A 26,768-nucleotide genomic window follows, 5' to 3' on the forward strand; every position below is an offset into this window, starting at 1 on the left:
AAATGACATCCGTTGCTTTTCCCATGTCAGCAAGCGCTGTAGCTTTGTCATACTAGGGCACTAAATTAATCAGGCACGGCTTGCCTCCAGTGAAGCCATGTTGGCTGTCACCAACCACTTGATTGTTTTTTATGTGCCTCAGTACAGCTACCAGGAGAATCCGTTCCATGATTTTACCTGGCACAGAGGTAAGGCTGACTGGTCTGTACTTTCCCAGGTTGTCTTTGGTTCCTTTTTTAAAGATGGGGGTTATGTTCCCCCTTTTCCAATCTGTGGGAACCTCACCAGACTGCCAAGACCTCTCAAATATGACGGCTAGTGGCCTAGCAATTCAGCTGCCAGCAATGTATCTCATCAGGTCCCATGGACTTGTGCACCTTCAGGTTCTCTACGTGTTCCTGGACCTGATGTGTTCTAACATCTTTGTCAGTGACACAATCATATGTACAGTGCCATTAGTAGTCAGAGAAAGGTTAAATTATAAGAGAAAACCTGCATGACAGTATCATGATTTTATATTCTCAAAGAGCATAAATAATAATATTCTGACATTTCACAACTAATGTGTAAACTGTAGCAGTGAACAGAAAATTTTAATACCACATGGCTCTGAACTTACCATGGGTAATTCATATTTCATGTGTAAGCAACTCAATAAGCCTTTCCTTTTACTCATCACGTGGAATTCTGTGTTCAGTTTTGGGCCCCTCACTACCAGAAAGACATTGAGGTCCTGGAGCATGTTCAAAGAGCAACAAAGCTGGTGAAGGATCTCGAGCACAAGTCTTGTGAGGAGCAGGTGAGGGAACTGGGGTTGTTTAGCCTGAAGAAAAGGAGGCTGAGGGAAGATTATCACTCTCTACAACCACGTGAAAGGAGAGTGTAGCAAGGAGGGAGTCAGTCACTTCTCCCAAGTAACGAGTGATAAGACAAGAGAAAATAGCCTCAACTTGTGTCAGGGGAGGTTTAGATTGAATATAACAAAAAACTTCTCCACCAAAAGGGCTGCCAAACACTGGAACAGGCTGCCCAAGGAAGTGGTTGAGTCTCCATCTCTGGAGGTATTTAAAAGACATGTACCTGTGGTGCCTAGGGAAATGGTTTAGTGGCAATGCTACGTTAATGGTTGGACTTGATGACCTTAAGGATCTTCTCCAACTTAAATGATTCTATGACTCCTGGCCTATCCCAGCACAAAGTGACAAAGCAGCTTTTGTCAAGTCTCTACTCTAAGTGTAAGCAAACAGATCGGTGGGGAACAGCCCAGTCTATGGGAAGGAAGTTGTGACTATAAAGTGAGACATGCAAAATAGAGAGAAAGAAGGAGAATAATTAAATTTAGTTATGCACAGAAATATCTACACGTGGGGAAGGGTGCTAAGAAGGTTTCAAGAAGTGAAGCTGAAAGGCTTTCTTGACAACTGTCTGGTTTTGTGGAGTAGACTGGGAGCATAGCTGGTACATACACTTTCAACCCTGGAGAACCTAAGTCTTAAGAAACTGAATTCAAACAAAGGAGATGACTCCTCATAATTCTCCTCATTTTCTTGCACGCCTCCAGCACCTGCCTAAACTACAGATTTCTTCTCCAGTCTGTGAAAAGGACATGTTGTGAAATTGGTGTTAGGAGAAGCATCTGAGGCGCAAACTGAGGAGGATGCTTCCAAACGAACAACTCTACTCTCCAAGGAGGCACATCACAGCCCAACTTTCAAATCTTTATAAACACACAAGCAGGGGATCATAGCAATGTCAACATAGAAAGACAGAAATTCATGGATGATGAAAAAATGGAAAATACAGTTCGCTCTATGCAATCCTGCCCACTTTTCACATGCTAGATTTTAACCTCTAATTTTCCAGGAACCTAGTCTCCAGCATCTCTACCTACTTCCAAGATCACTTGAAACCATCATATCTGTGACATAAAAGGGAAGTTCTTGGGCTGCAGACCAGTTACAACTGCACCATCATTATCCAAACAGCCAAATCCACACTGAACCCATTAGTACTAACTAATTGTTTCCACATTTGCCTTTCAGACAGTAGATGTCTCCTTTTTGGATCCTGATATTCCAGACATAGAGTACACTGTTAAAAAAGACAACATGCCAAATAGTCATTGGGTGGTCAGGGTTCCTACTGCAGCTATGAGCTGTATAAGCTGCAGGCTTGGACTGCATTCCTATCAGTGAGGAGTGAAAGAAAAGGCTCCACCTCTGAACACTGCGGATACATGTACTCCGCGTTTGCAGAGGATAAAGAAAGCAGAATACGTGAGATGTTCACCTCATTGACCAAAGACACAGTATATATCATCTATCAAGACACAAAATTTTCCAATTCAGAATGCTGCCTATAATAAATACTCATCATGTTTTCTCAAAAGTCTAATGAAACAATGAATTTACAGACACAGAAAGAGCATAGCACTGGAAGAGAAAGAAAAAAAAAAGGCTAAATTCAAGCCAGCTGGCAATATCTTTTAGACTTGCTAAACAAATTAAATTTACTTTGTCCAGAATCTTTCTATTCTCTCTCTGGTCTTGCTTCACTTAGATGCAATGAATCTTAATTTGTGTTCTACCTAAAATGCTTCTCATTAAGTTCATCAGGAGACAAATTTAGCTATTATTTCCTTGTTATGTCCTTCAGAGTGGATCCTTAATTTTCAATCTCTCCTTCATAAAGATTTTGTATTTAGTGAGTTCAGCCACGAGTATCCAGTTCATTATGGAAACACATCGTAAAAATCTGAAAGGCATTAGATTTCTAATTTTTTTAGTCACTTAAACTACATGATAAATTTGTGTATGTAGCATCGCAGTTCTTCACCTGCTTTATAAACATCCCACTGCACTGAAAAGAAAATATTTTCACGGAATCACTCTCTTAAACCTCTAAATCTCCTCAGGTTGCTCTTTTCTGAATTTGATGGCAATGACAGAAAAACGTTAATGTTGCTCATTAACATGTTGCTTGCTGAAGTGGATGGACGTGAGGGAAAGCAGAGCAAACTGAAATCACAGGACAACAGCAGCATGAGGACAAACAAGCATAAGCTTCTTAACAACATAAGCAGTTTGATTTGGAAAAGCTTTCTACTGGCAACGGTGAGGGAACAAATCTGCCAGTTTACAGGTGGATTTAAATGCATTTATTACAGGAATACTACATGATCTGGTCTTTGAGATAACACAGACATTGTCTTGAGGACCCATCAACTTGTTCCAGAGACAGAGAAGCTCAGTCTTTCACAGAAATTAACTGTCTCTAAGTGGATATGTCCTTTATGTCATTGCATCTCATTTATACCAAAGCAACTATTAGAGAATTTAACTTCAGCCTGGAGCCATGAGTGCCATCACATCTATTTTCTGCCTTGACTAAATTATACAGGATACAGAAAACATCGGCCTGCCAAGAAGTCTGCAGCTTGAGAGGCTTCTGTGCCACGTATACGTGCATGTACATAAATAAAAAAGATGTTATATTGCTCAGGTAGATTTTGGTCCATGCTTGCATAAATTCCAGGGTTGGAAATAGTTTCCGTTTCTTGTCTTTTTAAAAATGAAAAGAAGCAAAAAAAACCCCAACAATATGAAAACCTCAAGGATTTTAACATCCCTGAATAAAGAAATTACATTCGCCACCATTCTGTGGAGGACTACTTATGCCACAAAATAAATACAGGAGGCTTCAAACAGAGAAAATGTCTGAAGTTACACTGTAAATGAAACACTTTAAAATGACAAATATTACATTCAGCATAATCAGATGTTCAATGTAATGAGAGTAGTTAGCTAAATCATTTGTCATTAGATTCACTGATTATAATTGCTTCCTTAGTGTAGCAGACTTGCCTTTACCTCCTAAAACAACATCCAAGAAAGCAGCAACATAAGGGAAAAGCCCACAGAAGAACTGCCTTTTCCCTTTATTGTTTTAATTTTTCTTCTATTACAGCTGTACAACAGGCTACAAAAGTAGCCAATAACTCTGGACGCAGTTAACTTGGGAGAACAGTTCCAAATAACACAGAATGGTAGGCAGGAAGGAAGGAACATTTTTTCCATACTTTCTTTGTCTGTTGATGCTCAGGCAAGTTAATTAGTACACAGTGGTAATTAGCACCCACACCAGTGGTGGGGATGGATATCAATCCTCAGCTGTCTTTCCCATAGCATGATCCTATCTTTGGAGTGAAGATCTGGGTCATCATATAGTCAAAGATGTCACAAGAAAGTGCCGTGCTGGGGATAAAAGAAAAGCTATGGGAAAGCAGAGCTCTTCTAACCTCACCTGCATCTATTATTTTGCTTACTTCTCACTGATCATTCCCAATCCAAGCCACTATAAAATCCTGAAACAATTTTTAAGGGTGTTTTGCTGTCTAAATACAAGCTTAGGTGCTGAAGAGGCATTAAAAATGCTTGTGAATCTAGAAGGCGGTTATTTCACCAATTTCTCATTGTCTAAAAATTATCTGCATAGACAGTTTTGAAATCCATACAGGTATATTCTGGGCACCTGTATTCCACTATAGTTTGCTCTTGCAGTCAATAACGTGCAGCAAAGCATACTGCAGAGACCCAGAAGCTGGAAATATACTTGGTACAGCCACAGCCCTGCACCCCACTGAATGACCTCTGCCCTGAACATCCTTCTCTGCTTTTGAGATACAACCTTTGTGTGCACAGATACATCCCGGAGCAGCTGTACCTGGGCTTTTCCAAGAGAAAAGCTAACCAGGAACACACGTGGAAAACTGCATGTTAATAAAATGTCATAGGAGGGACCCAATTTTTTACCAGAAAGAAAATTCATGGAGGGGTGGGGGAGATCCGAGAAACTGTCAAATACTCAAAGACAAAGGAACACTAGAAGAGCAGGTTTCCTTACTACTGTCCCATCCCAGGCCATCAAGTCCAAACCTCTGACAATTTGGACAAACATTACACAAGTTGTCAGTCCTACACTCATGAAGATCCATTTTAAAAAACAGATTGCTATTTGCAGGAAGCTAATCCAAAATCTGATTTCTCTGAGGATGAAAATTGTTCTCATTTCCAACTAAATGTTTTATCTTCAAGCCACTATTCAGCCCAAGGTCTGGCTGAGTTATGGCCATTCAGCTAACCCGTCTGTCAGTGTCCATCCCAGTTTCTAACAGGCCTGCCTTGCAACCAATCTTTTGGTCTCAGTAATGACCATAAGATTTATTTTTATGCAATATTATAATAACTACCATACTGAATGTCACTCTGTAGGAAAGAGACTTTTACCAAATATAAAAATCTTATTTGAAGGGCAGAACGTTTTTTAACTAAATAATTCTTAAAGCACTAATGCTGCAAAAATTACCGTTAAAGTTTTGCACTCACGCATTTACAGCCCCATGACTCAAGAGTACTTCAACCAACCAAACAGCCCAGGTAACTATAGTATATCTGTGAGTTTTCGTTACTCCTGTCAGCATTTGTAGTAGTTGCAGATTCAAACATCATTGTGCCCTGTTGAAGCAAAACAGTCTCGGGTATCTGTAAAAGCAAAAGGACTGATTCAGGATGGAAAAAGCCTATTTGAATGGCAAGGAGTACCAGAGGAGGAAGATGGGGAAAAGTGGGAGGAGGCAGAAGAATACAGAATGGGCTAACTTAACAGCAGCCTCTGTACAGGTCTGATACACAGGTTCTTTCTGGTCCTCTTCTAATTTAAAAGACAACTGCTGAGCTGTCAAACACAGAGTAACAAAGACCTCTCAAATCTTTGCTGACCTAATTACTTTCACTTGGTTGTACTGCATGTTTCTCATTAGCAAACAATTTGATGAGGTTAAATTTACATTGCTGGCAACCACCAGCACCAGCTCAACTTCCAAACAGAATCTGAGCATAGCTTTCTTTTCCTTATCAACGTCAGAGAAACATAATTGGTGAACTATAAAAATAAGTGCAATCTGGCTAAATGTGAAAAAGAAATCCAGTATGATTAAGAATAATTGTGAGTCAGATGCTGAAGACTTCTCAGGAGTTTCAGAAATTTAATTAATTAGGTATTGGTTGTGGTTTTTTGTTTGGTTTTTCTTCTGGTATTGTGCGGGTTCTGTTTTGTTTTTCAGACAATACCTTTATTCCAATAAAGGGCCTTCTACATATTGCTGAGGTAAGAGACATTGCCTCAGGAATTGTAGAAAAACTCAAATAGCTGGCCTTAGAATAAAAGTTCCCTTATTTTATTAATTAAATTCAGATAGCTATAGTTAAGTCTGTTACAGAAGACGGAGGGACATTTTCTCTATTCTATATAAGTGCCAGTCACAGTTCCATAGCTATGAATGAATTTTGCATTAGAAGCAAGGATTCAGCTTCTTGCCCTTATATGATGGATAAAAGATTATCTTTCCTGAAACCCACTAAAAATTTACTATTACATCTTACGTTCATTAAAATAAATATTTTATAAAGGAAGTATTTTAAGGTACACATCAGTATCAGATTTGTCATCCAAAAGACACCACATTCCTCAGGAATGTTCTAAGAACTCAAATTCATCAAGACTACTAAAAGACATTAAGAGATAGCTGAGTAAAGGTACTATTCATTTTTAATTTTACTGTCCTGATTGGGTACATCCCAAGTTAGGCTAACATATTTGTAAGTGGGACCATACACCACAGAGTGGTCTCATCTATTTCACATTATTAGAGCACTATTATCTAAATGCATCAGGAATAAGAGAAGCTGAACTTGTATCAGGAGTCCTCATCAACGGATGGCTCAGCTACAGTGTCACAGCCAGCCAGTGGTTTCATTCCCACTAGTCTCCATCCTCTTCTCCCACTACTTTTCTTTCCCTTTCCTGTTGCTCTCATTTGCTTTCTGTTCCTGTAGCCATGGAGGGGTCATAAGATGGTCATTAGATGGTCATTTCACAAGCAAGCAATGCATTCCTTTTCTATGGAGAAGGAATGGTTTATGGATTGTGCCTTGAACGACTTATTTTACTCCTGATTAGGTAGTTCTGCACAGAGGATTTCATCCATGTGAAGAGTTTAAGACCGCATTATTGCACTTGAGTATGTTTCCAGGGAATATTCAATTTCACTTTTTCATTCTTCTTGAGACTAATTATCCAAATGTTAATATATTTTGCTGCTGCAGTTACTTTATTAGATTCTCCTGGCCAAACACCTACACAGGCTAGCAAATGGCAGAACAAGAACAAAGCATCTGCTTTTCTGTTTTTCCTCTTCACATTATGTCAGTGAATTCCTGAAGCTGTTTACATGTCATTTAAAAAATGGGTAGAGTTCACCAGAAAGCAAACGAAAAAATCAATTACTGAATATTCTCATCAGACATTAGATGGCTGAGGAAAAAAAAACCAAAACCAAAAACCCACATTTTCCCATTCTTGTGACTGGAGAGAGCTAGCCATGGTAATCTTTGTTGAATGTTAATTTTATCATAGTAACTTCTAACAAAACCAGGCCTTGGTGGTTCATAACTGACCAGAACTGTGAGTCACAACACCGTAAGAGGAATGTACATCATTAGAGCCACAGCATGAATGAAGGTCCTAACACACAAGGTAAGCAAGGTCAGGGAACACTAGAGCATGAAGCCAGGAAGAATTTCTTTTAAGAATTTTCATGGAAGTTAAATTGGACTTATTCTTAGAAAAAACAGCACAAAAAGTCTTGCGTTGTCCAAATGAAAGAAATCACCTTCCCCACAGTAGCTGACTTCATCTAGGGCAAATACTGGCATGACCAAAGCTTTCTGTAAAACTGATTTATAATGTAAGCCTTGTCAAATAAATACACAGGATGGACTTTTTTTACCAAATAGGAAATACTAATACAAGAAGGTGGAAAAGAGACTAAATAAATACATTTGTCATTAACATAGAAGTGTACTGACACAGATGTCACAATAAAATGAAATATACAGCACTCACTGAATACAACCAGCTTTAAAATCACTTTCTCTCCAGTAGTGCTCAGACTAAAACAGAATCTAGAAAGTCCACTATTTTGATAACGTATTAGAAAAATACTTTCGCAAGATCCATAATGAAAACCGTCCAAAGACAGAAGTGAACCAACAGGTGAAGGAAATGGAAGAAGAGACCCTCATTTATTCTCTTTCCCCTTTTCCACTGTCCTTATTAACCTCTTTTTTTAACTCCTGTTCTCTCCTCCTTTTTAAAGCTGGCTAACAGTTCCAGTGAAAGTACCGTGTTTCCATCTGATTCTAGTATTCTAAAAGTGAATAGATGTGATTTTGCTGCAGTCCATTGCACTATTTTTCTTCAACTCCTGCAAATAAATGTACTCAAATGTGTTTTTAACAGATATATCGACCACTTGCATCTCACCATACACATCTTCGTTATTTCACTTCCTGAAGAATAGATAATTTTGTATATGATAAAACCTGTCTTTACACGCAACTTCTTGATTAAACATTTAATGAAATATACAGCTGCATAATCTTTACATACACTGGCATGTATGCACTCTGTAACTTCTCCAAAGCTGATACAAGTATTCAAATATATTTATATTCCCACCTGTATGATAGGGGGTGAGGGGGAAAATATTCAGCTTTGAGGAAAACAACACTATTTTTAAGTCCTGCTCTGTAGAAATTAGGCAAATATAGTCTGCAAAATTGGATCATAATGTTTAGCAATTCTGATGCTCCATTTGTGAATCAACTAGACATTTCCTTTTCTATATGAATTAGTACAACAACCTGGAGGCAGTTACAGCTATAACATTCATGGAAAAATAATTTTTAAAAAAGTAATCTAACATCGCAGAAATCAAAAAAAAGTCAAAACCATGAATCTTGGATCTCACCCAACCACAAACCAGAAAATATCATGCAATGCAATTCAGTTTAAAGATGTGTCGTAAAAACTGAGTTGAAAAGCAGAACTTGGTAAACTAATCTCAGGAATATTGGTTTATTACCCACCGTAGTTTCTGGTTATACTGCTTGACTTTTTCTAGGGAGGCTGCATTAATCTGAGCTTGAAATTCTTCTACTGAGACACTGTCTCTATAATAATATCCTTCCATGCTCTCCAATGCTGAGAAAAGAGAAAGAGAAGAAAAAAAAAATCAGTAATACTTAGTATTTGCCATCTTTTTAGCTTTGTTCACACATTAGTGAGTGACTTTTTAACCTTGAGGCTATGATCTCACTGTAGATTGCTGAGCTGTTTCTATGTGTCATCAAATTCATACAGATTTCTCTAAGGTTTCATTTACAAGAACAATTATATTTCTTGCCCTGTGGAAAATATAAAGGAGAGTGCTACTTTGAGTTCTGTTGCTCTAATTAAAGTACTCCTGCCCTGTGAATGTAAATGTAGTTTTTAGTTCTGCTATATCCTTGAAGAAAGCAGTAGAATGAGCTGGGGTAGAGAAAAGAAAGGATAAATGTACCAGCTGCTTTCACAGAAGGAGACCTAACAAATTCTTACAAAGCCCAATTTTGGGAGATGTAGAGCACTAGAACCTCTAGATATTCCCACTGATAATATAAATGCCTTCTTCCAGATCAAGTAAAGCAAACTTCTCAGGATCTCTAAAATGCCCTATAAACTCCTTCTCAGGAATCAGGCATGTTTCTGAAGTCCAAATACTTGACTATGTCCACCTTTGTTGTGTTCATTTCACCAAAGCAAGGATGAATATTGCTACAAGAACTCAGGAACTAAATCAGTGATACCCTTAAAGCAAGAACTGTATGTCCTTCTCATACTATCACTGCACAGAAATTAAAAGGAGGAAATGAACACATTACCAGGCCATTTGGGGATGCTCTTCCTAGCAATAGTTTTCAGAAAAGAAAATGGAAAATAAAAACCACAAACAAAAAACCCACAAACATTCCCCCAGCCACTTTAATTTAGATATTCAGTGAAGTTTAACCTTTTCTTTAGTCAAGTCAAATCAAATGGTTGAAAACTTCTCAAGAAAACTTAGACTGGAAAAATCAAGATCTTCATCTTAAGAGTTTAACCTTATTATAACATAAAAGCCAGCCTCTTGGTGAAGTATTTTTTTGGTGGAGAAGCACTAAAGATTTTACAATTAGAAATATTGCTACTTAATAATCCGCACACATTCTAAGAATTCATCACCCTATCAGAAAATGCAAGCAATAAGCAGAGTTCTGATGGAAACATGCTGCCGTCTTACAGCTTCAGCTGCACTCAGAATATTAATTCTGCTTGTATTGCTTAATATGACTAGTTAATAAATAATTCATTCATTGCGAAAGAACATGCAAATTGCACTCCTCTTCTGTGCTTTCAGAGTTTGTAATTCTACTTCTATATGAAAAATATTAAATTTCAACTGTCAGACTAGCTTCTTAAGCTTCCTTGAAAACCCCCACGAAAATATCTGCCAAACTCCATTTATAATAGTAAGTTAGCACAAACTGAGTTGATAATCTGTGCTGCTTACTTTTTACTAGCATAAAGTTGGTTTTATCCAATTAGATTACCCAACCGGGAATCTCAGTCATTTGCTGGGACTGGCTGGAGCTTATGGTTCTGCCTTCACAGGCACCGCAGGGGCCGTGCTCAAGGGCACTGGCAGGGAATCTACCCATGTGTGCTTTGACTCCCCCCTTTTTGAAAGGTTTGACACTTTTTCTACCTAATATGTTAGGAAGTTCTTTTGTAAGGGAACTTCTCCTTACAAACATGTCTTCTACGGTGTTTTTGAATCCAATTTAGGAATTATGGTCTGAATGCATAGACAACTGAATGATAAAAAAAAACCTGGAAGGAGGGGTAGGCTCAACAGGTAGTAGTTAATGGGACACGGTCTACCTAGGGGCTCATTAAAGGCAGAGTATCATACCATTCTTTATTTTTCAATATCTTTACAACTGACCTGGAGGATGTAAGTCAAGTCTCCCTCTAATACCATATTGGAAGAAGCAGTGGATATACTCAAGTGCAGGGCCACCTAGAGTGGGACCTAGGCAGGCTGGAGGAACAGGCCAAAAGGAACCTTGTGAAACTCAACAAAGACACATGTCAACTCCTACACCTGGGAAGGTAGAGCCTGAAGAACAGCTCTGCTGAAAAGGACCTCAGGGTCAAGCTGAACATGAGCTTGCAGTGTCCTCTGACAGCAAGAGCATCCTAAACTGCATTAATATAAGCATGGTGACTAGACTGAGAGAAGTGCTTGTCCTCACCTTACTCAACACTCATTAGATAGCATCTCTTTGTCTAGACTTGGGCTGAAACAAGATATGCTTCAACTTAGTAAAAAGAAAACACTTTTTCACCACTAGGGCAGTCAAGCAGAGGAACAGCTTAGCCAAGAGGTTGTGCATTTTCTGTCCTTGGGTGTTTTCAAGACTCTACTTAACAAACAGCCAAGCAACCTGGTCTGATGTCTCAGCTAATGCTGCTATAAGAGGGAAGTTGAACTGGACACCTCTTGAGGCCCCTTGCAATCTGAATTCTAGGATGCTATGAGAAATTGGGGAAGAAAAACCGAACACAACAACCCCCTACCGCAAACACCAAAACAAACCATGCATAATTAAGAGACTAAGTAGCAATTTTAAATCAATTTAATTTTAATTTTAAATAAAGCTTATTTATTGCTGAGATCTCAATTCTAGTATAGGAAATACAGAAATCTAAATGCCAAGAGCAATATCTCAAGATTCTTAAGATTCTAATCCTGCACAACAGGATCCTTTTGAATATATACACTTAAGTACAAAAATACTGTTACATACAGAATATCCTCAAAAATTCAAAAAAGAATTATTTCAAGGATTTCATCTGTTCTTTCATGAATCGTTTTGTCTGCCTTCATTAAATGTGTCACCTGCTCTGCATTCTTATTTTCCCTTATGACTGAAATCAATCTGTTCAAAAGAAATCCACTCAAGTCTGTCTTGATCCATTTATTTAAAAATCAGACTTCAGGGATCTTATTTTTCAAAGAATTGTGTGTTTTAAGTTCATGGTAAGTTTGGCTCTTTCTTCATATACCTTACTGTTTGCTCTTTCCTTTTACATCCTCCTTATCTATCAGAGACCAAAACCTTCCCCGAAACCTTCATTTGTATGCCTGACTATTCCACATACACCCCGGAAGCCTTTCGCAAGGTAGGGAGTACTTTCAGCTCCCTCTGAAATCAAAGGCGGCTCAAGGCAATCAGCACCTTGCATTCGCCGTCTCAGTGAATCAAGCTCCATGCTCCTGATGACTGTAATGACACTGCAGTTAATGCAGGCTGCCTGCAATTTAGGAACAGCCTGAGCATCAGCACCACCATTCATCACTTCAGTAACGTTCGCAGTGTCGTAACTACAAAAGCCTGAAAACGTTATTTAAGTCTCTGTTACATTTTAAGGAGAAAGAACTCTCAGTGGGCAACAACTTTGTCTTTATATTTGAAGTAACAGGAAAAGATTATGATAGCATTTGGAATGCAAAACACTTGTAAAAGCAAGTTTCATGGTCTGACTATCATCCACTCACGTCTACAAAGAACAAAAAAATACTGATGAAAGAGGATTCATTCTTCAGTGTCAGAATCATGTAACAGGTATAAACTTATTATAATATTATAAATTTATACCTGTACCTCTATTTTTTATTACGAATCTCAGTATTTCTTAAATTCCCCTTTTAATTCAAAGTTCTCAATAAACACCTAGATTGAACAACATATTTAAATACAATCATTGTGCCCTTATAGTTAAATAGGATTTTAATCAGAGTTAATCAGTAAGGTTTTAAAGAGAGTTAAGTATTATGTAAAAGAATTGGCTGGGGTGGGGGAAGAAGGGAATGAAACTTGGGTTACCTTGTGAAAAAAGTACTGGGTGGATTTTAAATCCTCCTCCATTCTTCAGCCTTTGAGGAAGCTGTTCAAAATGGTAACTATCAAGGTAGAAGTAAACCTTTAGGGTTTGCCGGCTTCCTTCTGCTTGGTATGTGATCGGTACATCTAAGGATATAGTCAGTGTTATTATTTCATTAAAAGCAATGACACATCCTTTTCCAGAAACTGTTGCACCCAATTAGATAGAAATTACGGCAGATACAAAACTAATAAGTGCAGTATCTTATATTATACTTGGTGCTGCTTTTGGTCACTTTCACCTTACCCATTGCCAAAAAGTAGATATAAAGAAGAGCAGTGAGAGTCATCTTTGCCAGCCCGTCAATGACAGCAAAAATACTAAGCAAATAACGTAGCTGGCAGCATTCTACCTGTATTCCCTGTAAATCCGAAGAAACATGGTACAGCACACAGCTTGAAATCGCTAGAAGGATACCTTTAGCTATATTTCTCATGCCTTCCTCAGGTGCATGAGGTATAAGGTCAGTGTGATATATACTCAGATTCTCCTCAGATTTGCATGAGACAGGACACAAATAAACATATAGCAGCTACCAGCATACTCATTAAATTATTATTAAAAGTCAGGACTCAACTGAGAAAACAAATGTATTATGGGAGAATATTAAAAACTGTAAGAACATCTTTCATGACACTTTGACAAGCTAAATGCCAGTAGTGCAACTACTATTGTTTTGCAATTATAGTAATTCCCCAACATACAGTGTGTGTATTATACCAGACGATTAACATGTAATGATCATTAGCAAAAGCTAACAAAAAGCTTTATCGTGTAGTTTTTACACTGTGTGCATAAATTATTTTGTACCTAAATGGAAAACATTCCAAAGGAACATTTCTACCTGATTTTAATAATAAAAAACCCCTTTCTTTTTTCTCCTATTGATTATGCAGAATCATAAATGGAAACCGCAAATTTGCCAGTTCCTTGTTTTCTGTAACCACAGTCAGGATGACTGCAGTGGCAGCAAATAAACTAAAAGAAAATACAGAGTTTATTACAATCCCAGAACACATGGGCTTTCTATTTATCTCTGTTCTAGCACGGACACCTTAGGTGGAAGATGCAGCAATATGAACAGGGGGAACTCCCCACGAGGAAGCTCTCCTATAACTCAGGTTCCATATTACTACCTGGATTGGCAACAGGGTCCTTACTTGAATTATACAGAAATAAATGTGGTCTTATATAGGCCAATTCCTACCTACCAGCCCTGTGCTACTGAATTTTCCAGAGCACAGGCAGCTTTGTGGAGGAGCTTTGTGTCTTCTGGTTTTGGTTATTGCAGAAGTTCTCTCATGTGTGGTCTCAGACCAGCGAGGGAATTGTTTTAGAAAAGCTTGATGTGAAGCAGACAAGTTTTCCTCCCTTCCCAGGGGAGTTACAAGACTTAGGAAAATATGAGGGCTTTTTGCTCACTACAAAAAGTTCACTGCAGGAAAATCTCTACTGGCTGAAAACGTATTAATAAAGGACTGACTGAAAATGAGAGAAGGGTATAACAGCAGGCTGCAAAGACAGCCCCTTCCTGCGAGTATTGGGAGGAAACGTTCAGGACTCTGCACCAGCAGGTCTCAGAGGAAGTTTCTTGCACAATTTAAAGCTATCTTAATAGTGTTTGCCATCTCCCTTCAAGGAACTCTCCCACGATCTACTTTGTCTCTCAGATGATAAAATGAAATGGTTTTTATGGTTCTTCATCCCACCTCAGTTGCATCTCTATTAAATACTTTCAAGCTTATTTTACATATGACTCTTCAATAACAACTAGATCTTCCAGGGACTTTTCTGATGCAGTCATGCACTCGTAATAGAAAATTTGGTTAAGCAAACAGTTTTGCCCCCAAGGTTACCGACATTGCCAAGATAACAATTCTGCGTAGTCACTCATGTTAGCTCTACTTCAGGAAATCTAGGAATGTTAGGAGAGCTACAGGGCTACTAATGCTCCATAATCCCAAGTTATGTAACATTCCCTGTGGGAGGTAATGTTCTAGGGGTGAAAAATGTTACAAATACAGAAAATGTTTCTGAACAGTAAAGCCCAGATATTAATTACTCACTCGCAACTAGTGGTTCTGGCTCTGATTGTCTGAAATAAAAAGTAACTTTTTCCAAGTCAAACAGTGCAACCAACGTATCTTCTAGCATGGCTTGCTCATCAGCCTAGAAAAGGCAAACGAAAAAGTGAAATGGTCATTTCAGCCAGATGTTTTCTCTACCAGAAATGATATGAGAGGAGGACATAAAAGGAACTGCATTATGTTGCACAACATTTCACTGATGCAGGGCATAACCTAATAAACTCCTAGATAATGTAAATATCTTTGTTTCTATTGGCACTCTCCCTTTTATTACTCATCTGAGATTATTAAAGTGAATGTTATCTTTTTACACAGTAAATTAATAGGTAATTTATAGCTACCATTACTTGCAATGACTTTTAATCAAACAATACCGTAATGATTCTTTATGTAGGACGCCAGACTTCAACAGCTTGTCTTCACACCAAGTCTAGCTTGTAAATTAACAGAGGAGAAACATGAAAAACAAATTCCTCTTTTTAGCAATGTCTTTTAAAAAATGCTCTAAATTTAACATTTCATTTATAAACAATAGATAAGAGTTCACTATGTCCACTCTAAGTACCAATAAGTACAGAACAAGTTCAGTTCAGGGTGCTTTACACTTTCACCTACAAAACTCTAGATGCAAATGAAGCATGTAGGTGTGTCAATATTCTGATCTGCAGCTATGGTTTACTCTGTATATTCCTGAGCTAAAGAGATCCAGAGTAATTTACCAAAAAAAGCTTCAAGAAGCAAATTACTAACTTCTCAGGCTGCTTTACCAAACTTTCAGAAAGGAAAATAGTCACCTACAAGCATGATTATCTTGAAATAAATGTGTAGAGCAATTATAGCAAAAAATCGATAACCACTTAATGGAATTCTGTTCTTTACAAAATCCTCCCCTAACACCTTAACAAGAGCCAAATGGAATCCAGGACATTCATTTTTCCTCCTCCAAGAACTAAAACAACAGGAAGGCAAAGAATAATAAACTAGCCTCCTATAAAATGAGAATAAGTAATGTAACTGAATTATAGAAAGGAAAAAAACAACAACAAACAAAACCACCATGACTTTCCCTGAACTATATAGTGAAATAACATTCTCTTTTGTATCTATGAAAAAGCAAAAGTGCTAGAAATACTTTGTCTCCTGGTTCAATTTATGAAGTCTCTATGGACAGAGCAGTTTTATCAGCAGAGTAGTCTGAAAACCATTCCATGACATGGGAAATCTTTGCACAACTGCTCATTCTTTACTGAACTCCAGCCATAATGAGTGTAATTTCCTTCAAATACCCTTGTTTAACATAACACGGATCATTTGTAGGCAAAATAGTGCTGAGAAGGCATTGAAAAAGTTGCCTTTAAATACTTTTCCCTTGGTTAAGAACAATTAGAGAGAAGGGACTAAATTTTATTTTCAATTCAACAAGGCATACAGCTGGTATGTGACTATGTGAAAATAGCTGAGTTGCATGCATTTTCACTACAAGGAAAATCTCTGCAATCTTGAAGGAGAAAACAGAAGTATTCAGTGCTGTAAAGACAACAGTTATTTTGTGATGACAACTAAGCACATGGCAAAACGTTAAGACAGGCACCAATTGAATTTACTCTTGCACTCTGAGGACTCCAGCAGGCTGACATGTTGGTGCTGCGTTGGTGCCAAAAAGCACCAGTAACTATCCAAGACTCAAGTCCAGGCTCCCCTGACCATGCTTTCTTCACATACTCCTCATGTGCATGAAGAGCCCTCCAGCTTCTCTTAGGCATCGATTTTATTCGCTTCTAAGCTGCACACCCCAACCCAACATACCCTGTCCCACACAAGCCCATGTAAGTACCTCTACTACCTGTGAGGCAGTTGCTCATACTAGCTCAAGTCGATGTTTTCCAACAACATCATAAGAGTAACGCTTTATGATTGTGATTTAGAAATACCTTTATTTTTATTGATCTCTTCTGCTTCTACAGTTTATCAGGTCAACTTGTCAGCAATTTGCTGCAGAGATAGATAAGGCAAGGAAAGACCTTTGATACTAGGAGCATCATATGTTATTTGCATGGACTGTTTATACAGTAGGATGTAACAAATCCGTTCTCTTCAGTGAGAAGCTCCAGAGTCTGAGAAGACTGCCACGAAGCAGACCACACGGACTGCTTCACAGTTCTTCAGGTTAGCAAGAACCAGTCTAGTGTGAGAAGCAGCTTAAATAGCTGAAGTAGCACTTTGGGTAACTGGGGATTAGAAGACCACAAAACCATGCCCCTTTTAAAATTGTTTTTTAAGCCATGGCTCTTTGCCAAAAAAAAAAAAAAAAGGCAGATTTCCCAGTATCCTGACAGGCTAAAGGATCTGCCCTATGACCAGAGTAAAACAGAGTAGCATGTTGTCCTGGCTTGAGCTAAACAGAACCAATTCTGTTCAGTGATTTTACTTTTCAGCTCAGTCTCTTCTAAGAGGCTGCACTTTCTGAAGTTAGCAGCATGTTTCTGCAGACAGTGCCTGCTACTAGAAGTGCCTGGGATTGGTAAGAAAGGCTCTTGCTTCTATCAGCTCCTAGAGTGGCCAAGATCACTGCTGGATCTTGTGCACCATGTTGGAGGTGCTAGGAAGTAAAAGGGGTCACAAGGAAGTAAAAGGTTGCACCTCTGGTGAGGGACAGACAAGACAGGTGACCAACATGAGTATTCCATTCCATGTATGTCATATTCAGCATAAAACTGTGTGATCACAGGGGTTAAGCTCTAATGGCCGGCATCTGAGGAGGACCCCATCCAATCTGGGACTTCCCCAGTGCTACCTGCTCTGCAGCATCAGCGGTGACCGCTATCACAGGCAGTGAGGTTCAGTATTGGTTTTGTATATATTTGCATATAGTTCATTACTTTTTTATTTCTTTATTAGTACTATTTTTGTTCTATTAAAGCTGTTTTAGTTTTCTTTTCGAATCTGTAAGTGTCTCTGCCTTATTCTCCTTCCCTTCCCATTTGGGGAGGGAGAGGGGTTAGAGAGCAACTGTCAGTGTTTAGTGGCCAGCCCAGCCCTAACCATCAACACATGACTAGTCCTTCAACTACTACAGACCTATTGTTTTTTGGAGAAGAGAGTGATAAAATTATCCAAGCCAGGTATTTTATGTATCTTGCATTGATGTTTATTGCAAACTGAAGCTATAGTTATCACCTAATACTATCTGCTAACTCAAACAATATTGTCTTTGTGGAAAACGTATTTCCTGTATCACAAACATTTCCCATATCTGTAATTATCTAAATCACAAATTTGCCACATAGCAGCTAATTAAGTAACAAGCCAAGCACAAAGGACATAGAAATCACATTAATAACTAAGACCGTTTAATCATACACCTGGTTCAGGGAACAAACACAGGCTGTGACCAAGCATGTCACGTGAGGTATCTTACCAGGTTAGGTGACAGCAGGGACTGGAAATGAAGAAGAAGACCTGCACTGGCTATCTGTTCCAGCCACCTTCTGCTGGCCTCCAGAGTCTCCATTTCGTATTCTTTGTTGTTGTCAAACATCTGATTTAAGGCCACCATTAGTTGCTCTGAAAAAGCGCAGACTGTGGCCACTAGGCTCTGACAGAAGACCATGTCTCGCCTCAGTTGTATCTCGCTATCTGTGATGGGTGAAAGCCAATGAGGAAAAAAATAAATGGAGCAGATGATTAAGTAATAGTGAAGGAACCAGGCTGGAACTTTTTTATTTTGTCTAAAGAATGAGTCATTTTAATGCAAAGTAAATTACAAGCTCATAGCCTAATGGCATTCCCAGTAAACTGCACTCTAGAACAAAACTGTTATTTTTCATATGAATTAATTATTTCATAATTCTAAAATTATATAGAAATGCATTTAAGATCTGGAATTTAAAATAGTTCTTCATAAACAATGTTTATTTATCCTGGAGATTTTAATGCACATGCCATCAGTCCTATGTACTTCTGATGTTACAAGGGGACAGACATGAGTCAGATCTCCTTGCTGCAATGCAAAATCAGCTGGGCACAAAAACATTTACTTTCCACAAGAAACCAGGATAGTCAGAAACTCTTAATACGACTGCATCATCTGGTCAACTCGGCAGCTCCCAGCTGGGTAGGGCACATGAAGACTGCCTTCTGTAAAGTGCAGACAGAGCATATAGGAGTGCTGCTACCAGAACACTATCTAAATGCTATAAATATATATATATATATCTGCATATGAATATGAAATCTGTAAGATAAGCACTGAGCAGCACCACATATCCAGTAAGCAGCAGAGATTTATGGTGTCGGGAAAGTCCAGGACAGGTCCCTAGGCAGAAGTCTATGGAACCATTAGCAGCTGATTTAAATTAGGGACTGGCTAACCTACCAATTTATTCTGGAGGGCACAGGTATTAGATTAACTAAAGGTCAAAGGAGTTAGAAAAGGAAACACATTCTCAATAAAGTACAGAATAGTGATGATAAATACTCAGTCTCTCCTCTTTTCTGAAGGTCTTCAAGTATTTTTATCATTATGAACTGTTAAGCAAACATCAATCACGAACGATACAGATAGACTTAATCTTTCTCAGAGCAAGAGAAGATTAGGTTATAGCGAGGTCTTTCCAAAGCGTAAAATCTTTGTCCTTACTTTTAGATTCCTCTGCCTCTAAGAGGTTTTGCTCCTTTTTCACCTTCTCTATGGAGCTGGAAAGTCCTGAGATGACAGGAATAATTCTGTATACACAAAATCAACACTGACTTTAAAAATGCATTTTTCTTGGACTCTGAGTATTTCTCAGAGTAACTCTATTCCATCCATTTTTCTTCAGAGATCTTCAATCTTCTCCTCAACCATTGATAATAGTGACCACTCTTTTACTATCACTTTGATGCCACTTGCCAGTTTCTCAGGACCTCAGGAATGTTTTCCATAGATGGTCTAATCACTACTGCTTCTGCAGTGTGACTCATCGCTTTTCATTTTGATTATTAAAATTAACCTTCCTCTCTCTCTCTCTCTCTCTCTCTCTCTCTCTCCAATCTCCCAAGTTGTGTGGAATCCAGTGCTGACAGAATTTTCATCTTTAAAAACTCCACCTATCTCCAGCTTCAAAAACCTCACTGGCTTCTCCACGTTCAAAAACTCTCCAATGTCACATGAGCGCTCAGGGATTTGAGCCCAGCACATACTCCCTCTCCTTGCTTTGCTCAATTTTATCTCTGTTTGTTTACCAGAAGTGGAGTTTTGGCGCTTTCCTCTGTACTGCCTGCTTCTGAAGCAGCCCTCTTGTGTCTCATTTCCAAATCTCATTTAATACTACTTGAACATCAGATACTGCATACAAGAGCACTTTGGGCTCTTTTCACAAAAAGATTTTTATACCAAAAAACCCCCATAGAATTTACAAACCTGTGAAACCATCTAAATAGGGACAACTGCTTTAAAAAAAAGTCTGGGGTATTTTCTCAGGTCACTTCTTATTTTAAAAACACTGCAGGAATTGCTAAAAGTTGCTAATTGGAAAAAATGTGACAACAACTAAATGTTGTAATCCCCGTTATAAAACTGCTGATATGTGTTATAATAAAATCATACAATAATTCAGGTAGTTCTACAAGATGGTTAAAATAACTACCTTTTACAGTCAAATGTGACAGTTATGCACCTACAAACTGTAAAAAATCTTCTGCCACAAGTACTTTTTATTAAATATTGATTTATTGACATTTATTTTGAAGACACACATGTCTATTTGGAGCTTTATGTTGTATGGAGTTATGGTATAATAATACAAAGAATAATCAGACTGCTTTCAAAATGGAGAGACTTAAAAGAAGTTACTATCTAAAAAAAATATAAAAGGAAAGGTATGGGTTAGAATAGTAAAGTAAACCTGGAAATAGATGGGAATGAAGAAAAAAGAAAGCATATAGGAAAAAGCCCGAAAGAAAGACAACAGAAGCAATGTGCTCAAGCTCAGTGATTTAGTAGTTACTTCATCTGCCAAGATCCAAAGTAAATGACCAGAGAAGGTATTCCGCATTTAGAAGGAAAAAAAAAAAAAAAGTGCAATGCTTATTAGCCATGTCTTTGGCATTGTTATGTTCTTCAGGAATCCTAGCTGTAAACACAGGGATAAAGTTGTTGATTATAAGGTTATCATATCTGAGATTTTTCCTTTCTCTATACACAGTGTTCTGTCCAAAAGGAAAAAAAAAAATTAATTATCTTAGCCACATTCACTTCCCCCACTCCCAAACCAAGCAAAATTACCTGTATATTCAAGAAGTGCCAAGAGTATTCGTGCCTTCACCTCTTAAAGAAAAAAGAAAATACATTGAGGTCATGGTTAAAAGTGTTTTCACCAGCATAATAACGCATTTGCAGTTTCTCCTCTTATGCCAGCTTACCCCCAACTTCTTGTGTAGGCAATCCTGATTTATACCTACAAAACAGTAATGAGTCTCAACTTCACTTAGGGTTTAGGTTTTTTTCCCCATCTCTTGTTCCATACTTTAAAATTTCAAAATACCCTCATTTTAATGTATATCAAAGAATCCAGGAAAAATACAAAAGTATTTTTCACTTTATTCTCATCCTTCATTTTGCTTCAGACATTTCTTTTCACTTAACAATCTATGAAGTAAAAAAACCCACAGATTTTTAAAGAAAAGTCTTAATATACACTGACCACAAAAATGTGGTTTTATCTCTCTCTGCACTGTTGCTTTTTCTTTCTTTGTTGGTGTTTTTAGTTGGTTGGTTGGTTTTTCTGAGGGTGGGGGAATTTCTCCAAATTTGCAGGCTGAAGGAAGTGATTCTTCCCCTCTAGCAGGTATCAGAGCACAGATTTAAATGTGTTAATCATCACTGCAAGAAATAGGCAGATTAAAAAGCTGCTATAACTGTAGAGATTGTCAAACGCCCAGCACATCAGTCTTCCTATAGTAACTGCCTGTAGGAATATGCCACTACTTCACACACCTTTACATCTTTCCAAACTTCCTTTCAAATACCCATTTTCCTGTGCAGCCCTATTTCAAGCCCTGCTTCATGGACCAGCAGAGCTGCTATGGGTTATAGGGACAATAGGACAATTTGGGAATATGTTTCCCTCTACTAAAACTAACCTAAAAGGTTTGAAATTTCAATCATTTAAAATTTCAGTACAACTCAGATGATACAACTCACATTGGAGCTGCCTGTATCAACAGCACAGTCTGAATTCTGTGTGTACTTGAATATATCTACATTTATGAAAAGCCAGAATATTCCACAAAGTTGGCTATGTTTAAAAAAGAAGGAAACCTTTCAAGCCTGATCTTCATACATGCTGTACAGACATTGTGAAAAAAACTGGCAGTGCCTCTGCTTCTACAATGCATGCTCATGGTATCTCAGATACAGACATCAAAACACCCAAAATCACTGGTTACTCTTGCCTTAGCTTTCTGTCTTTTGAAAAAAAATCAAAAAATTTAAGAGATTAATAACTTGGCATCTTGGAGTCCCAACATAGCATAGTAACTGAAACTACAGTATAGGGAAATATAGCCTTTATCTGAAGAATTTAGATACACTGAGGCTATTATTTGCAGCTTCTTTTTGTACAAGATTTGTTGGGTCTCTGAAATGATAAGCATTTGAGGCATCTAGAAATAATGAATTCCTGCTTATGGGAAAATTACAGGATGCTGCAACCCTCCTGTATCATTGCTGTAAGTCTTCCCCAATTCAAATATACCAACAGGCAAGACTATTTTTAGGTTATTTGTACAAGTAAAGACTTACCTGGGGTTAGAAGTGAACCTTAGATGTCAACCATTTGCTTTTCAACAAATGTCAAATGCTATGGAAGTTTCCACCACTTCTTGCTTTCATATACCATACTTAGTGTATGGAAAAGAGTAACACTCTAGCAATTTGTCTTCAGATTATGTTATTTCAGTTGAAATACATTTCTTATACCTTTAATGACTTAAAGGCTCCGTCACTCCTCATTCCTAATTTAAACAGATGTGAACTTTCTCAATTGCATAATATTTCCTGTTTAAACTTAAATTTATTATGTTAGGAAAACCACTGTATTTCCTCATGTTCTGTGACTAGAAAGTCTGACTTACTGTAAAACATCTCTTCTTCTGACCAAAAATCTTATCTTTTTTACCTTTGGGAAAAAGAAATTACAGAAATTTCTCTTCCTCTTTGTTTTCCTTACACCCTTCTCTTGTTATGCTGGCCAGTTTTGGTTTACTTTTCCTTCTGAAGGGTCCCTTTCTTTTCATCCGTCTTGCTTCTTTTCCTGGTTCCTACTTGCATCATCCCTCAGCTTTTCCTCTTACGCTTTCCAGTTCTCATGTTATGTATCTCATGTGCATCCAGAATCCTGTACTTACATTATTCTCTCTTTATTCAGTGACTGAGTTCCATCCCTGACTACTGCGCTCTCCTGCACCAAAATCAACAAGTACTCCATCCTCAAAGATTTGCCTGCACCAACAACTTATCTTTATCTTTACCGGTTTAACAATTTAGTAGGCCCAGTCACTTTCATCTTTTCTTTAGCTGCTTAGCTCCAGATGAATCCTCCTAGAATCTGTGTACTATTTCAGAGAACTCTTTAAAATTCTATCAACCTGATTAGTCTTCTAAGGCTCCCTTTTACTGTAAACAGAGAAAACTTTTCTTTCACTACTGATACGGTGGGACAGGTGAAATGAGACAAAGCGATCTCCACGTACATTTTAAATTTACATCAAGGAAGTTTGGTTGGTTTTTTCTGTTTTTTTTGGGGGAGGGGTGTTTTGGTTTTTTAATCTGTGTAAACCTCCACAGATTTAAAAAAAAATTATCTCCCAATTTTAAAATTAAAAAAAAGAAAACCTGACAGACCAAAACAATCATCCTCAAAGTATTCTAAGTTTTTCCAGTTCTTCACATGTATTAAACAAAGTACATAAAAATAATCCTAAGATCTAGAACTTCAAACATCTCATTTTTGTGAGGCCCCCATGTCTCTTCCTGTTTTAAAGCACTTATCAGTCTAATCCAATACAATGCATTCTACAGTGTAACAGAACGATGAGTAAAAATTACAATAATCTGTGATATTGTTATGACGATAAAAAGTGAGTTAGTTTTCAGTAAGAAAATACATTTACTGAAAGCATTCATCCTCACTTTAGCATTTATAAGTAATGGTTAAGTATGTTTATAACAACTGGAGGTTTTAATTACAGCTATTTCTTGCCCCAGAAGTTGTATCTGTGGTCTCCTTTCACTAGTTCCTCTAGAACCTGCTAGAAGAGACAAATAATTTGTCTTCCTCAATTATTAAAATACTGTCTTTTACTCATAAACAAACATGAAGATTCTTCTGAAATCCTAAGACTTTGTTCAACTTGTTCTCACAAATCCAACTAAACGCTCAAACCAGGAGACGTCTTTTTTTGTTTTTTCCGAATCGGGAAATACAGAGGGAAAACAAGGAGGTAAATCTCTGTACCCTGTGTTAGGTTTCAGTCAGAAATAGATCAGGGAAGTACTAGTGGTTCCTCTAGGTATCCCAACCATCTGCAAAAACTGCACATGGGGCATTATGCACATGTGCACATAATTACAAGAAAGGAGAAAATATAAAGATATGAAGGGAAAACTTTGCTCAAAAACATTTTGAACTCTGCTGCACGCTCACCTGATGTCAGTTAGATCCAGCTGCTGGTTGCATCTCAAGTTCAATTCATACAGGCTTAAGCCTGTCTAAATCACATCATTCTCCCAGAACTGTCTGAGGGGCACAATTCTGCCCTGAATTTTTCCAAAACTGAATTACATATACCTGTCCAGACATGCCCTGGAAACTAAAACGTATTATTCACTTCCATTCTCCTATTTCTTCTTCATGTAATTTGTGCCATGGAAGCCACAAGAATCTAGGTTTCCAGGTATCCATGACGTCATGTCAGCTCCTTAGTCCCACAGGCAAATCAAAATTATGATAAAAACATGGATCATAATTCTCCAGAGTCCTTCTCAGGAACAAGGATTAGCAATAGCAGTTTAGGGGACAGTGGTAGTGGAGCAGGAATCAAAGAAAAAACAAAACAACTAAAAGAAAATGGAAAGATGTAAAGACTGATGGTAAATAAACAAGATAGTAATTTAACATGAAAACCCACATATATGGTTAAAAACATGACACAGAAGACAGTTTTTGGAAATGTCTGACAAAAGCTCAGACGCTGTGGATGGAAAAGGAGATACGAGAATATTTAAAATTGGCAGACAATTCTGAGACACAATGATGAGACAAGGTAAACCAGAGTGTGTGCTCTTCTTCAACAGCACAAGAATAGTACGTTTTACTACTTAGCTCTCTGAATCATGGAACATCCACAAGCTCGGCAGTTGCAATAAAGTTAGTTACGATAATTTATTACTAAAGAAAATCTTTTTTAATCCGAATTGCTAAAATTCCAGAAAATGATAACAGTTTTATCGTTCTGTAAACATCAAGATTCCTTCTGATAAATATCATCATTACATTCTACTACTTCTATATAAAGAGAGGTTTTGTATTATAGAGAGGCAGCAAGTCATTTGGACCTTGCTGAACTCTCCCAGAAAATTTTGTAGTAGACATAAAACCAAATTTATTTGAATAACCTCAGTTCAATATCTAGGGCATATGACAAATGTTGAAATGGCTCAAATGTGTTTATTGGCAAGCAAGTTATGTGAAAATGCTCTGTAAGGCTTGGTTTCAGAAGGGGGGCAACGAAGGACAGTTAAAGACACATCTCCATCCTCCTGAACTATAAAAGAAACCATAATTAATACTTAAATATAATTTGGTTTAGGATGAAGACAGACCTGTAGAAAAAAAGGATCCAGAAATATTTATTCATTTTTCACTCAGTGACAGCCACCAATAAAGTAAAAGAAGTATTCTTAGTATTGGAGAGTCAACCCAGTGTAACTGACTCCAAAAATAGGAGATGTTTTTCTGGTTGTTTGCATAATTTTCTAACCCAGAGTATGAAAATATGATTGTATCTGAAATGAGAAATACCGAGAGTCAGAGAAGGGGGAGTTTGTTTTGTTTGCCCAGTTAGTTTTTGGAAGTTTATCTTAATAAAATTAATCACGAAGTTCTTTTCCAGGGATCTGAAATTTAGCAGTTTCTTTATGAGACACCAAGGAAATTAGCCAACAAAACAAGCTAAACACACATAGAAAACATTTAAAGCTACACCCGACACAAGTTTTTGTTTCCACATAGGCTCCTAGGGCATGTAATTTTTTATAAAAATCATTTTGCTCATTATTTCTCTTTCTCTATCAAAAAGCCCAGGAAATAAAACAAAAACTACCCACAAGATTTTGTGGTGAGGAAATCCCGATTACTTTCTTATGAAACCAGGGGATGGAGAAGAAAATCCCAGCTCACATTTTCACTTGATGGAAGAGGAGCAGAGTACAAGGTAACTTTCAGAAAGTGGTGAAAGGTGGAGAAGGAGTGACAGCATCAGTTATGATGAACTAAGTGAAAACCAATGGAAGATGTTTGGCTTCATGGCAGAGGAAGGAGCATGATTTTAGAGGTATAGCAATTCCAGATCCATGACAGATAAGAGCAAGATAAAGAATAAAAGCTGTCCTGCAGAGTCCTCAACTTTCCATTTAAGATAGTAGAAAAAAGAGGAGTTTCAGTTCAATGAAAGCTCCATTTTGATACATCAGTTCCATGAAGTTCTGTGACA

The 26,768-nt window shown here is 37.7% G+C and overlaps 1 protein-coding gene across 1 annotated transcript in view; it reads right to left on the minus strand.

Annotated features, from left to right (window-relative positions):
• Window positions 1-8,987: 8,987 nt before the first annotated feature.
• The window catches only part of LOC104274779 (phosphatidylinositol 3,4,5-trisphosphate-dependent Rac exchanger 2 protein-like), a gene marked incomplete at its 3' end in the record, with an annotated part of 42,503 nt that continues 24,722 nt past the window's right edge, over window positions 8,988-26,768 (minus strand). The window contains exons 12-16 of the mRNA XM_009870509.1: window positions 21,280-21,321; window positions 18,433-18,650; window positions 14,994-15,096; window positions 12,870-13,013; window positions 8,988-9,102 (exon numbers count right to left, since the gene is read on the minus strand). Coding sequence (XP_009868811.1) covers window positions 8,988-9,102; window positions 12,870-13,013; window positions 14,994-15,096; window positions 18,433-18,650; window positions 21,280-21,321 — 622 coding nt within the window. The remainder of the gene's footprint in view (window positions 9,103-12,869; window positions 13,014-14,993; window positions 15,097-18,432; window positions 18,651-21,279; window positions 21,322-26,768) is intronic.

Source organism: Apaloderma vittatum, unplaced genomic scaffold (assembly GCF_000703405.1).
Source record: "Apaloderma vittatum isolate BGI_N311 unplaced genomic scaffold, ASM70340v1 scaffold20115, whole genome shotgun sequence".
Classification (NCBI taxonomy): Eukaryota; Metazoa; Chordata; class Aves; order Trogoniformes; family Trogonidae; genus Apaloderma; species Apaloderma vittatum.